We start from the raw sequence: 14,690 nt of genomic DNA, 5'->3' as shown, positions 1-14,690 counted from the left end.
TTTTGATTGTCACATTAACGATATATTTCAATTTTAATTATAATAAAAAAAATTATGTATTATATTTTGATTGTTAAATTAATAACTAATATTAATATATAAAAAAATATGGTAGATGAAAGAAGATAATTGTCACACTTTAAATTATGACAAGATAATTGTTTTAAGTATAATTATGTAATTCCTTTTTTTGTTAAACAAAATTTTGGCCATTGTCTAAAGCATGATTTTTTTTAAGATTCAATTTTTGTAGAAAAAAATTTTATTTTAATAAATGTATTACAAATTTTAACGCTTTATTTGTCCATAAAGATTATTTTTTCTGTTACCACCTTAACATTTAATATAAACAAATTAATTGCGGGATTAAAATCAATTTTTTTGAGTTGTTTTTTAATCAAAATCTGAATAAATATGATAAATGACATGAGATCCAAAAAATTTATTAAATATTTTTTGTATTTTGGTTCACTTCAATAAGCAAGTTAAACCATAAAATTTGAAACTTCTTGAGTTTGAAATTTGATCTTAGCAAACTTAAACTCTAACCTATTATGACTGGAGTTGCTCCATTAGCACTAGAAGTCTTTTTTTAGGTGGTTATTAATGTGTTAATGTCCAAGAGATAAATATATGATTTTTGGTTCTACAATTTTGCTAATTTATTAAGATGGTTATTATTTTGACAATCTAAAAATTTTTTCAATAATTTATGTTGTACTAATGTAAAAATTCTTCTTATTTTTTTAAATTAATTTTTTTTGTGCACATTTTCTTAGTGTTATTTATATGTGACGTGTGTGTTTGATATGCAAAGTATATGGATGACATCAACTACTTTCTCATAGATGCTTATTTTGAACTGTGAAGTCGTCCTTGTTAAAATTTATTTTTTAGGAGCTAGCAATATGTGTGCAACAATCTCGTAACTGTATGTGATTAATTTGTGACAATCCACTTACTCATACCATGTTTTTGTATTTGTCTATGTAAATTTTGAAGAGGAATAAATGCCAATATTTTATTTTGAGCCGTTAATTTTCTTTCTTTCCGTATTTCTTTTTTCTTTCTTTTTATACATACCAGAAATGGATGTTAAAATGGTGGTTCAAATTGGACGCTGCCATTGCAGTTTTAGTTTTTATGTCATTTGATATTTTTGTAATAGTTTGTTGGCAGTTTTATTTTGATTTGAGTTGGTTCAACATTCCATCAAAAAAGATTTGTCCAATAAAAGATTGATTGCATTTGACTTCATTCATCCATGTTACATAAACTTGGATAATTTTTTTACATATTCTTTTTATATAAATTTTGCTAAAAGAGCAATTAAAGGTCTTGATTATAGTTATACATATTCTTATTTCTTTTAATATGGTGAATCCCACTTGTTTTAATATTTTAAATTTCATTATACATAAAAACTAAGCTTCTGTTTACAAAGTGAAACATCCCATTTTAGACCAATAGAAATTTATAAAAGGTAGTTAATTTGTTTTAGATCTTGAAAAGATTTTTCTCCTTCCACAATTTTGTGAGCTTCTTCAACGGGTTGTTATTGTTGATCTTTCTTATGAGGTTTTGATAGTTTTTTCATTATTAGAAAGTTATTAGAAATTTAAAACAATATTGGTGGAGTTGATTATATTGATAATTTGAAATGAATATAAGTTCTAATGTTATGATTTTATGATTTTATTGGTATCATCTTAATAACATTGATTTTTTCAAAATAAAAAATAAAAATAGAAGATTCATTGAATTTGGGATTTAATTTAAAGTACCATAGTTATTGATATATTTTCTGTAAAAATTGTGAATCAAATATATATCTATTTTTTAAATACTTAATTGAAGTTTTTTCTTAATTTTTAAATGCTGAATGGTATACATAAATTTGACGTGTAACATTTATATTTTTTGTGATCACCTTAACAATTAATATCAATAAATTATGGTTTAATTATTCAATTGATTTTTATAGTTTTATCTAATTTCTAATTAGATTTTTATACTATTTTTTTAATTTAGTCCTTTTACTATATCAGATTTTGTAACTAAGTTTTTATTGTAACAAAAATGTTAGAATTAATGAAATATTTTTTATACTGTACAGAATATTCAATCAAACGTTATGTATATTTGTTTTGTTTAATAGAATATTTTGTTGATTCCAACATTTGTGTCACGTAAGAGCCAGGATTAGAATCAAGCTTCTTTAATTGTCTTGGTATCAAAAGTTGAATAATTATGATCAATTACAAGAACTATATTTTAATTTTATAAGAACCAAAATGATTATTTAATATTTTTTGTATTTTGGATAACTTAAATAAATATGTATATTATATAATTTAAAACTTCTTGAATTTGAAATTTAAGGTTAGCACACTTAAATTCTTATAGGTCAATGTGGGGTTATAAAGGTGAGTAGGTTGGAAGTAAATTTTTAGTTATAAAGACAGGTGTCTTATTAGTAGATCCTAATAAAGAGTTTTTGTGAATTATTTTGATCAAAGATGAGAAGTATGTCTTAGAAAAGAACACTTATATACCAAATCAAAAGGTTCATACATAGAGAGTAAGCACAAACATAAACAACTTATTTAATAACTTATATAAAGAGATTCAACGCTTTTTTTACACTTACTTTTGTCTGAGGATAATTAAACTTTACATATAAGTTTTAATTAAACAAAGATATTAAAGGTTAAATTTCTGATTGTTTCTTAGAAAAATAATTGTGATATATATAAATTTTAATTAAACGAAGATAACATTTTTTTTGTTTAACATAAGCTAGGTGCAAGTTTGTGGTGTATTATTTAAAGTTAATTGAACTTAAATATAGTATCCAATTATTAGGATTTGAACATTTCGTAAATAATATAAATCTCTACATTAATTTAATGCATTTTTCGTTAAGAGGGGTTATCATTGTATATTTAATTAGAAATTTAAATAGATAATAGATTTAATTAAATAAATTTATAACACTAATTAAATAAGGTACCAAAAATATATTACTATACTTTTTATACAATTTACGTATATTGAATGAACAAAATTAACTAAAACTAAATATAGTGTTCAATTGTGAAATATTGTTAAATATTATTATTTGTGTCTTAATAATATTGTTAATATACATATACAATATGTTTTTCACATATAAGTGAAATTTGTTAATATGAGATCAAAAAGAAAAAATTATTTAGACTATCAAAAATAAAGGATAGAATATAATATTTTTTTGTATAATGGGTTATACATAAACATTTTTCTAAGTTTAAAATAACAACTATCAGTATTAATGGATATGTACAAACTAATTTTTATATTGAAAGAATATTTGGCCAAATATACATGAATATAATGTGTAGTTATAAAATATTAATAAATATTTTTATTTAAACCTAATAACAAATATGTTCAATGATGTTATAAAAAATGTAACTAAATTATTTTATTATTAAAATTAGAACATTTTTTTAATTGAATATATTTTTGAAATTGTAATAATTAGAACATTTTTATAATATTTAAGTGATCGATAGTTGATACATTTACTTAATAGTCGATTAGAAAAAAAATTCAATAATTAATTTCAATTTTACATAATAGTAATTTTATTTACTTATTTTTTATATATTTAGTTAAAATGTATTTTAAAGGTTACTAATTAAAAAATATTAAAAATATACAAATTATTGTTAACTCAAATATTAAATAATAAAACTACTCCAAATTTTATATATTAATTTTTTTAATTAGATTACACAACAATGTAAATAAATTAACTCTTCTCATAAATATATATTAATTTTTTGAATCCCGCTGTTAATAGAATATCTATACAATGCGTATAATAGTTGTTTATTTGGCCCAATTTAAATTATAATTTAAAATGTACTCACTTTTTACCCTAGTGTAACAAAATTCTTCAGTTTTAGTTTAATTCTAACATTCCAATCCTTATTTCAAATTTTATCCAATCCTTTCTTTGTGAACGACGGCACACCTCTCACCCTCTTCTTTGCGAGCTCCGATAACCATCCCCCGCAGCGCCGCTGACTGACACCGCATCTCCCTCATCACCTTTCAGTCTTCGATATCAGGAATAAAAATAACCATCTATTTTGTCTATGAAAGTAAGTAACCATCCAATTCCATATGAAATTGACCATCTAGTTTATTATATCTATAAACAGGAATTTTTTTTTTCAATACAAAATGCTTGTTGAGCTAATTCCCTAGTTGGAGTATTGAGGTTTTGTTCATGAGACTTGATGAAGATTAACATGTGATTTCTCATTTATTTTCTGAACTTATCTGAATGTATTGGTAGAATATCTTTTAATCATGATATACTTATTAGGCGACAAAAATAACCATCTATTTTATCTATGAAAGTAACCATTCGAATCTATATTAAACTGAAAGACATTATATTTAACATGTGATTACTTAAATAACTATCCATGTATGAATAGAAACAATCATCTGCTAACATAGTGAAATGAACATCTAGATTATTCGTCATTGACCACAACGTATAACACTTTTGGGTTAAACTTCTCCTTAATCACATATTTATGATACTAATGGCATATGTTTTATAATTGAAAAAATTTACACTTTGTGATAAATTTACATTATGGAATATAACATAATTAAGTAGGATTTATCAATGTAATAACATGTCTATTATAATTTAATCACTTATATCTATCTGCAACAACTCTAAGCATACTTGAATTCAGTGAATGATAAACTAAATCCAACTCAACAATATGATCACGTTGCGTCTCATCAATTTTTAGCTGAGTCACTTCCACAACTTGCAATCGAACACAAATAAAAAAAGTCAACCAAAAGAATTAAGTGATATATGGTACTATGATTCCATAAATACACAAGAATAACTATGATCAATAACCTAAATTAGAAACATCACTTATTATTCGAAATACATTGTAAAATTACAAAAAAAAAGATATACACACATAAGTGAAAGTGACATGCATGTGATCATTTATATTCAAAACCAACATGAATAAACTATTTCATTCAAATCACTCAATAAAATATGGTATACACTTCTTAAAAATATACCAAACAATTGATAACATCTGAATTTTTAACCAAATTGATATTTTGATAAAAAATTACAAACAAGTGTATAATAAAATTCAAGCTCAAACATCATTAGAAATCACATAAAATTGCACAATTGTAAATTATAATGCCTCATGAGAACAGAATTTAAATCAAATGCTGACATAAGAATAAAACAAAAAGATTTTATTTAGACATTTTATCGAGTATATAATGTGCATCACGTGTAAACAGAGCATTCAGTTCAATAGAAGCAGTAATCAGCCCATAAATAAATTTTCATGGAAAACAATTTCATCTGAAATTCAGTTTTGCATATAAAATTATAAATGTCGGCAGTGAATCAACTTATGCAGCTGCATCATGCATGGCTTCAATGCCGTGGGCCTTCCCTTCTAGCTTTTCTACAAAGATTTGATTCCGTTGTCATTTGCGTCACGCAAATTATCTAAACATGACAATACTAACAAGTTTCTGTGCTTTTCTCTATGGCTTTCAATTCAATGTTCAAAATTACAAGACGCTCCAATTGGTCAATTTATGAGCAATATATAACAACTCCTCACAAATTCGCAACACTTGTTACGCAATGAGCTCCACTACCACCCTCCTTCTTCTTCTTCTACTACTTCTGGTGTTGCAAAATTACGAATTTGCCCATGGAGGAAAGCGCAAGGTGCACATCAGCGATGACCTTGATGACGTGTACGATGACGAAGAGGATGAGTCTTGGAAGGAATGGGGCAAGAAGAAGGAGCCATCTTTCCCGCCCGCCGATCTGTCGAAAATGGAACCGTCTCAGATCAAGGAGGAGATGATGAAGCGCCACACCGGTCCCGTCATTGGCTTCGTCAAGCTCCGCTTCGGACTTCGCCGCACTCCGGTCAGCCACATTTCCGTTTCTGGTTAAGGCTATTATTATCTTGGTGCAAAATAGGGCTCCAATTTTAATTATGATTTTTATAAATTGGCTGTTTCTGCATGTTTATTGGTTTTTGATGAATCTCAGCTAGAATTTTGGTTGCTTTACTGATTTTTCTCCTGTCAATTTCGTTTTCTTGAGTGAAATGTAAGCTGGAATTGGAGTTTAGTGAAAGTGACCTTCTAGAGTTTTTGTGCTGAGTTTTACGTTAGTGTTAGGGTTTCTTTTTAATAAAATGAAATAAAATATGTTTTATTTTTTGGAGTTGTGGTTGTGATTATTTCAAGCTGTGGTTTTTTGTGATGGATTTTGGTGGAGGATTATTGGCTCTTGCACATGTATTGTTTTTGCTCATACTTCATTTAAGGGGAAAAAGAAGTAAAAGAAATTAAGATATAGTTTGAGTTGATTTTGTGATTTAATGTGATCAATTGATTCTGGTGAATTTCAATGAGCACATTCGCTCATGGCCATTTATTAGTTTTTGCATTTGAGCTCTAGTTGAGTTTTTAAGTTTTGGTTACTCTGTTGGATTAGGGTCCTTTAAGTTTAAAGTGAACAAACTTAGTAAAGTGATAAAGTGAGGAGTAACCGCCATTGGATTGATAACTTCTATTGCAATGGGTCTTATCATTGGGATTTGCTTCCTTTGCTATGTAGTCTTCAAGTGAATGCTGTAAAAGTGATGGGTAATTGAATAGTCGGCCGTCGAGCATGTTAAGGTTGCTTCAGCATTATGTTTGTCTTATCCATTCTGGAAACTGTGTTCCAGGATGGGGAATATGGATATCTCTGGTGTTTTTTTTTCTTTGGATAGTTTATGGTGCTTTCTTTTGGTGGAGCCTTATTCTCAACTTCTTCTTAGTAGTTTATTTGATTTATCAAGATGGTGTTTGATTATCAAATTGGTCCTTATTGGCAATTTTCTTTGTGATAGAAGAAAGAGTTTTTGGTTTGAACTTTTTTCGTTAATGTTAATGCCCTTAACTGATTGCCATGCTTGATTTTAGGACATGGTAGCTGAAATCGCCATGAAATGGTCACAAGTTATGAGAACTGGAGGCATTGGTATAAGGTTCATGGGTGTTGATACAAGTACAATCATGTTCAACATGGAAAGCATCAAAGGCATGGATGAGGTACGCCTTCGCATTTTACCTTCTTTTCCCTCTACTTTGAAATTTTAAAGAACGAAGAATAGAAGCGGCTTGGCTTATCAATTTTGACAATAACCCTCTCAATCTGCTATTATGTTCATCTCCTGCCTTCCCATTTTTATGATTTACTATAAATCATGTTGAATTATGATCCTTGCACCTTACTTTTATTCTCCTTTCATTCAAAAAACAGCTTTAGATTCAGCCTTGAGATAATTGTTATTTGTTAGTGATGGTTTTCTGTTGATATTACAGTTGAAGGACTTTATCTTTGACCAATCAGAGGCATATGAGATCAAAATCGGGAATGATGTTTTTCGAAGACCTGGAGATCCACCTTTAGAAGAGGTTCTTCAGAACCTTCAGAAAGAAAAAACCAAAGCGGATAATGCTGGTCAAGAGGAAAATGATGGGGATTTGAGAACAGAGTTGTAATTCATTTCTAGGGATATGATTGTCTTCCAAGGTTTAGTAACAGTTTTGTGAATTTTGTAGTTTGACATAAAAAAACACTTTCTTCCTCCTAATTTTAAGATGATGAACTGCTTCTAAAGGATAATGTAGTAATCGCCTTTTCAGCATTTGTGTAAACCAAGAGAAACTCAAACTACTGCATTGATGAGACGAAAGAAACAAAGATATTCAAATTCCCCTTGGTGAGAAGTGAGTCCCCTAATAACCTATCAAACCATATATGACTATTCTACTTTATCTTATCCTATTCCTTCCTTTCGTTTCAAAATAACTATATTTTCACCGTTTTAGTACATTGAAAAATATATTTAGACACAGTTGTATAATTGTGTTTAGCAATGTTGATTTTTATCAAAGTTCAAGTGACATTTATGTTAAAATGGAGAATATACTACTATTTCTAATCACGAAAGATTTGAATGTTGATAATGCTAACTATATAAGATATGAACGAACTAATACATGACTAGAATTGTAAGTATTCAAATCTTTTATGGTTGGAAATGTAAAAAATTATAGTTTATTCTAAATTGGAGAGAAACATTACAATTATAAATATGATGATGCAAAAGCTTAGAGACAGAAGGAATTTACCATTGTTTTGCATTAATGGAATGTAATTAAATGAAATGATATAATACAATGATAGACAATCTAATGAAGTGGAACTACTATTTCAGCTTCTTACTGAAGTCAGACAGCTCAAGAAGTGTAATCCTGGGGCTAGCTGCTGCTTCATCTCTCTCTTTCTGAGTGTTGAACCCCCAATTAACTAATCCAAATCAACCAAATTTAGCAAATATGTTATTCTAAAACAAACAACAATACAGAAGATAGAAACTCCAAAATGTATAAGATTGAAGTTATAGGGGTCACATGCACTAACATGATTCGATAGTGTAAATCTTCTTATAATTTTAGCTTATACATCAATAATTTCTGTTATATTCATACCATTGGATGATCTTAGTGTGAAAATAAACTTGGTGCACTAAAAGAGACACGGAGAAAGAAAATTGCTACCTAGATACAAATTCCAATTGTCCAACTCTGGTTCTTTAATGACATTTTTTAAGGTTGTAAGCCTATCTTCCACAAAGCTGCAATTTTAAAAAAAGAAAAATATTAACCTTAGTAATTTCTCTTAAACCATGTTAACGTGCAAATACAATGTTCTTAATAACCTGAAAGGCAAAATCTTACTGTAGGGTCAGTCCTTGGTGCTCTGGCATCTTTTGAAGCTTCTTTAGCACTTCTACCTTAGGACTTCATAGAAAAAATAGTAATAAAAAGATTTTAAAAAACACTAACAAAACAAAGAAAGCACATGTTGGTTGTTAACAAAATACGGGTGTCAAAATAGTATCTGCTACAACATGATTTTGATATTCATACAAGATACTAACCCAGTTCCTAAACCATATATTCTTTCTGGTGGTAAAGTGATTCCAGCAAGCTCTTTCAGTAAAGCATCAGCAAAACGGCCCTATAGCCAAAGAAGGAAAAAATGCAAAGTAAGAAGAGATCATAGCAATGTGAAATTTCATATAGGACTAGAATTATGTATTCTTAAGGATTATTACCTGTTTTGTGGTGACAATGTAAACTTTTGAGCTTGCAAATCTTAGTGCATCAGCAGTACCAGGATAGAATCTATAGGTATAAAAAATAAAACACAATCACCAATAAGCAAGAGTCCAAAAGTCAAAAACACAATCGCGCGCACATTTTTCTAAAATCCGAATATCTAATCTCAGTTGTTTTTGTCTGGTGTATCGAATGGTACAGATATACATGCATCAAACCTTAAGATCTTAACATAGTTTTCGACAGATAGCTTCTATTAAATCTATACTGTTAGATAACTTCTATCAAGACATTCCCTTAATTGAACTACCTGTTTGCTCCCATCCAACCAGAGAAATCATTCTGCAACCAATCATCTCTGACCTTTCCAAAAAGATCTATCAGTTCATCTCTATTCTCATCCCATTCTTCCATCACAATAGGCTTCAATTTGATCCATGTCTCCAATATACCCTCAACTGTGAGCCCTTCTGCAACCTTTCAAGAAGAACTATGACATAAATCAAGTGATACTACACTTGTCAATTCATAATAAAAAGGTTAAATTACACTGACATTTCTTCATTTAAGTTATAAAACGCCTGGTGTAAGCATGATATTACTTAATCTCAGAACAGATTAGTGTAATTTAAGATGACAAAAATCAAGGTGATTTTAGGCTTAATATATACAGACCGAAGATTTTCGAATTGATGGAACTCTGGTCTCAAGCAATAATCTCACAAGTAAGAGAGTCTCATATCCAGTTTCCACCACTGGCCTCACCTGACATGAAAATACTACAAGTTCATAAGAAAAGTAGTAGAACTCAAATGTTTTATGAACACTGCAGAAATTGTGTTGAGATTTTAGCTTTGCAATCATTTCTTAAGTAGCAAACCAGTCATTGTTAAAATAAATAACTAATCATTTGAACATCTATTCATTAATTTAACCAAGTGCTTCCTTCGTTTAATTTATCATTTTTTGGTTTACATACATTGATCCAATAATATGCCAAGAAGTTATAGTGACAGATAAAGAAAGACAAACGGAGCACTTCGTAAACATAAATTAAGCATTGATAAGTGAGCATTGTTTGTTGAGAAGTGTAATTAATTAACAATTTAGAAGTTAATTATTTACTGTAATCATCTGTTGAACAATCCAATCTTCAACGGTTGGATCCACACCATCAAACAATGCTGGCCATCTCAACTTGGCTGCCTACAAATTTATCGAAGTGATCACAGCTTAAGTTTAATACATTATACATTATGACATTAGAATCTTATTGATATTTTCCACTAACTGGATAACATTAACAGAAAATTTGAAACATTAGTAAAAGAAGATAGAAATCCTAGAACTAGAAGAACATATATACAATGAAAATGTTGGAAATACTGTGTATTTCTCTTCCATTATTTTAAGAGAGAGGGAGGAAGAGAGAGCATGAACCTTGACGGCAGAGATAGCAGTCTCTCCACAAGTATCACACAAAACTCCATCAAAGTCTAATGCATAAAGATGACCCATTTTTCCTAAGTTCCTTTCAATCTTACAATGTCTATCTCTATGTATTTTATACTAAGATAATAATATAAATTTGCATGGTACACAATACCCGCCATCCAAAACAGGATTGAAAATCTTTGGGGCCTAGCTTCCATTAAAATTATGACACGTGAATGTCTACCATTTTTTTGTTTATTTTTCATTTTTGTCTATTTAATAATAATGCCAATAGTTTCTTTCTTTTGTCATTTAATCTAAGTATTTGTAAATGACACTTTTAATACACTTAACATGGTTGTAATTTTTATGAATTATGTCTGTTCTTTAAAAACTTATCTAAGTAAAAAAATTTGCCTTGATGCCCTTGAAAAGGTGCTATGCTTAGGTGGCTTAACAAATTCCAAACTAAACACACTTTAACAGTGTAAGATTACATTTTTTGGTTTGCATGTTAGATCTTTAAAGGAAAGGCCTATGGTAATATCTAAGTTTGAGTAAAAAGAGCTACCGTTACCTTATTAATTAAGCTCATCTACAGCATAAATGAATTTATTATAGACATGATATATAACTGAATATAATAATATTGTTTGATCTATATAGTCGACTTTATCTTGATGGAATTTGTTGTTTAAGTTTTCGTGCATTACAATATAATTTTATCTATGCATTAATATTTTTACCATTTCGCATAACTTTGATGGAGAACAAACCTGCCTTCTAAGATGGAAGATGTGTAGTAAATCCTCGAAATATTTCAGTACCTTTTTTCAACGTAGTATTACCACAAATAAGATTTGCTTTCGAAATAGTCATTCACATATCACTATGAGTGGCGTCGTATTTTTTGGAATCTTCCACATTGATCTTGCAGCTTCATTTGAGGCACATATTTCCTCTATTTATTTCCACATTGTTATAACTTAATATATTTAGCCACCCAAATAAAAGCAAACTCAGTTATATATGTGTAAACCCAACACATTGCCTTCATCCAAGAGTGTAGATCTATCTTTTCTTATTGAACATAACACTAACATAATGAAAACCAGTTTTGAGTTTCAATAATCAACTGTCATTTTATTGTGTGTGTATATATACTATATTACTATGTACTGAAAAAACATTTCTCCATATAACATTAGAGGATACAGTTACAGCAGCCATTTTAAATAGAAAGATTGTGGTCACAACAAACTGACTTTCTTTATAAATGAGATGGTAACAAAATGTTCAGTTCAATGCTGACGCCTGAAAAGGTGAAAATTCAATGAAGGCAACAAACAATCATTTCAACTTCTTACTGAAGTCCGACAGCTCAAGAACTTGAATTCTGGGGATAGCCGCAGCTTCTTCTCTCTCTTTCTGAGTGTTATAACCCCAGTTCCCTGATCCCAAAAACAATTACACTTATCAGGCACACTCGACCATACGTATCACGATGTCATGTAATATTTTCCCATGAGAGAATCCATTCCAATTATAAACTGGTTAAGAAATACAAAAGGAAGCTACCTAAATACAGATTCCATTGATCTAACTCAGGTTCTTTGATGACATTTTTTAAGGTAGCAAGCCGATCCTCAACAAAGCTGGTTAAAAGAGTTCATTTCATGTAAGCAATAATAGAGTTCCAGTAGAAATAACAATAACCAGAATGATGTATAATTAGTTCTAATAGCACAATATCTTACTGAAGTGTGAGTCCTTGGTGCTTTGGTCTCTTTTGAAGCTGCTTCAGCACTTCCACCTTAGGCCTACCGGTAAAACCAAAGATGGTGCAAGGAAAGTGAATTTCCTTTCAAAAAATAAAGCAAGAGAAAAGAAAAGAAAAAAATGTTAAAGCATCACTGGACATTATTTTAGACGAATATATACTACACTAACCCAGTTCCTAGACCATATATTCTTTCAGGTGGAATTGTCACCCCAGCAAGCTCTCGGAGTAAAGCATCGGCAAAACGGCTCTAAAATTACAAAAGAAATGATAAAGATACAAAATGAACAGGGGACATGATGTAAGACATTGTACTCACTGATAAAAGCAGATGCAGATTCCACGGATAAATACTAAAAGATCAGAGATAAGACATTGTACTCACTGAAGACTTCCTGATGGAAGGTATTCTGGTCTCTAACAACAATCTCACAAGTAAAACATTTTCATATCCAGTTTCTACGACCGGTCAGACCTATAACACAGACAACTATGGAAGTTCATCTTCAGAATGAAAATTGGTCTATTTATTCACCATATTCAAAGCAATGTTTTTGAAAGCTCAATATGTTTGAGTAAAATATTCACAACATCATATGCAAGTAACTAAATCCTTACAAAAAAATGATTAAAACCGGAAAATGTTCATATTTTGAGGGAATAAAACTTGATTAACAATAAAAAAAGGCAAAAAAGTTAGCGAGAAACAGTGTGTTGTTTAATTAGCTTAGTTTTGGAACAATTTTATAATCAAAGTCCAACTGAAATCTTAGAGGAAAAATCAATTACTTCCTCAAAGAAGTGAGCTTGACACATGCATTGCACCTCATAATGGTACTCTTCTAAAACAACGAAATTTATTTGAAAGCAAAATAATTTTGTCTCTGATTCCCTTTCTATAATTTGAGGCCTCTGTTGTTATTTCCAAATCGTATAAGTTGATAAGCAGTTAACAGTTACTCAGAACCAAAACACATAACATCTAAATTATAAGGCAATTTAGCAAAAAACAAAGGCATAAACATAATAATTAACTAATTGATAAAAAAATGCATAAGAAGTAAGTAGTGAATATGAGATTAATTACTGAATGCATCTGGTCAACAATCCAATCCTGAGTGGCCGAATCCACGCCATGAAACAAAGAAGGCCATCTCACTTTCGCAGCCTGAAAGGTATCCTAGTTAATGAAAAAGTGAAAACTTGAAATGAAAAAACAAGTAAGAGAGAAAGGAGAGAGGGTACAGTACCTTGAGAGCAGAGAGAGAGCTCTCACCGCAGCTATCACAGAGGATTCCATCGAAGTCCAAAGCATAAAGCTCCCCCATTTCACTCTGCATCGTTGTTATGCTCCTTCCTCACTCTTCACAACTCACAATTCAACGCTCCGTTCCTTACGTCCCTGATGTAGCCACGTGTTTGCTAATCATTTTTATTTATTTTTTTTGTTGTATATTATTATATAATAAATTTGTTTATATGTTCATTTAAAGCTTGTAATAACTTTTTTATATTTAATGCATATTTCAAAACTTATCTTTGTATCAACCTTAACTATCAAATGGAATTGATTAGAAGTGTGATGATTATATGCGATAAAAATATATGATAAATTTATTATATAATTATATATCAAGGAGGATAATTTACTTTTTAATTTTCATTAAGCAATTGCTTATATAATTTAATTTGTATCACTCGAATTTTTCATCGATTTAAACATAAATAATTAATTTTAGGTATTTATAGTTTAATTAAATTCTCGATTAGCAACTTTAACTTATAAAGTTTGTAAATAGATTCAATTAGATATTGAGTAACTATTGTTATTGTTTTTTTTTTCTAGAAAAAGGAATATTCAATTGGATGTTGCACCGGTACAAAATGTATAGGAATATAAAATAAGGTGTTAATATATGTATAAAATATTAATATTGGAAGGGTAGTGTTCATACCCTGACCCAACGACAAAGACCCAGGTCCAAATAAAAGGCCTAATCTGAAGGATTAAGCCTAGCTAAGTACCGACCTTCACGTAAGAAGTCGGTATCAACCACGACTTGGTCTGAAGAAGTCGGATGTGAGATTAGCTGGCAGATAAACACTCATTCAAATGAGTAACCGCCCCTGAAATCTCTCTAACCGCTTCATAAAGCCATATCTTAACCTCCCCAAGATAATGGGGCGGTTAACACCCTAAAGATACGGCACTACTCCA

General features: G+C 29.6%; 3 protein-coding genes across 5 annotated transcripts in view; 1 reads left to right on the top strand and 2 right to left on the bottom strand.

The window, feature by feature from the left end:
• The window catches only part of LOC107485779 (uncharacterized), a 40,257-nt gene extending 29,402 nt beyond the window's left edge, over window positions 1–10,855 (bottom strand). Inside the window, exons 1-9 of one of the 3 annotated variants that reach the window (XM_016106310.3) lie at window positions 10,699–10,855; window positions 10,384–10,464; window positions 9,934–10,023; window positions 9,569–9,735; window positions 9,255–9,324; window positions 9,078–9,157; window positions 8,875–8,937; window positions 8,695–8,771; window positions 8,245–8,443 (exon numbers count right to left, since the gene is read on the bottom strand). In XM_016106310.3, coding sequence (XP_015961796.1) covers window positions 8,343–8,443; window positions 8,695–8,771; window positions 8,875–8,937; window positions 9,078–9,157; window positions 9,255–9,324; window positions 9,569–9,735; window positions 9,934–10,023; window positions 10,384–10,464; window positions 10,699–10,776 — 807 coding nt within the window. In that variant the 5' untranslated portion in view covers window positions 10,777–10,855 and the 3' untranslated portion in view covers window positions 8,245–8,342. Of the gene's footprint in view, window positions 1–8,244; window positions 8,444–8,694; window positions 8,772–8,874; window positions 8,938–9,077; window positions 9,158–9,254; window positions 9,325–9,568; window positions 9,736–9,933; window positions 10,024–10,383; window positions 10,465–10,698 lie in introns of those variants that run through there. The other 2 variants (XM_016106312.3, XM_016106311.3) reach the window with 2 other exon arrangements.
• On the top strand, window positions 5,474–7,913 carry LOC107485743 (uncharacterized). The gene is made up of 3 exons (XM_016106280.3): window positions 5,474–6,001; window positions 7,051–7,179; window positions 7,453–7,913. The coding sequence occupies exons 1-3, from the start codon at window positions 5,708–5,710 to the stop codon at window positions 7,630–7,632; spliced, it is 603 nt and encodes a 200-aa protein (XP_015961766.1). The 5' UTR covers window positions 5,474–5,707; the 3' UTR covers window positions 7,633–7,913.
• Window positions 10,856–11,440: 585 nt separating the features above from the next.
• On the bottom strand, window positions 11,441–13,888 carry LOC107485747 (uncharacterized). The gene is made up of 6 exons (XM_052261169.1): window positions 13,723–13,888; window positions 13,560–13,640; window positions 12,643–12,722; window positions 12,450–12,512; window positions 12,271–12,347; window positions 11,441–12,143 (listed from the first exon to the last, which is right to left on the bottom strand). The coding sequence occupies exons 1-6, from the start codon at window positions 13,810–13,812 to the stop codon at window positions 12,043–12,045; spliced, it is 492 nt and encodes a 163-aa protein (XP_052117129.1). The 5' UTR covers window positions 13,813–13,888; the 3' UTR covers window positions 11,441–12,042.
• Window positions 13,889–14,690: the final 802 nt, after the last annotated feature.

The sequence above is a fragment of the Arachis duranensis genome, chromosome 4, assembly GCF_000817695.3.
Source record: "Arachis duranensis cultivar V14167 chromosome 4, aradu.V14167.gnm2.J7QH, whole genome shotgun sequence".
Classification (NCBI taxonomy): domain Eukaryota; kingdom Viridiplantae; phylum Streptophyta; class Magnoliopsida; order Fabales; family Fabaceae; genus Arachis; species Arachis duranensis.
The sequence above is the reverse complement of the archived record's forward strand: the minus strand, read 5'-3'. Positions and strand labels throughout refer to the sequence as shown.

Bases quoted from the DNA above. Each gene is read 5' to 3' on its own strand.
- LOC107485747 (XM_052261169.1), bottom strand. From the start codon at position 13,812: ATGCAGAGTGAAATGGGGGAGCTTTATGCTTTGGACTTCGATGGAATC. The intron at 12,723-13,559 runs GTAATTAATCTC...TTGTAATTTTAG, and splicing joins TTGTTGACCAGATGCATTCA to AGCCGTTTTGCCGATGCTTT. The intron at 12,348-12,449 runs GTAAGATATTGT...TCTTTTAACCAG, and splicing joins CACCAAGGACTCACACTTCA to CTTTGTTGAGGATCGGCTTG.
- LOC107485743 (XM_016106280.3), top strand. From the start codon at position 5,708: ATGAGCTCCACTACCACCCTCCTTCTTCTTCTTCTACTACTTCTGGTG. The intron at 6,002-7,050 runs GTCAGCCACATT...GCTTGATTTTAG, and splicing joins TCGGACTTCGCCGCACTCCG to GACATGGTAGCTGAAATCGC. The intron at 7,180-7,452 runs GTACGCCTTCGC...TTGATATTACAG, and splicing joins GCATCAAAGGCATGGATGAG to TTGAAGGACTTTATCTTTGA.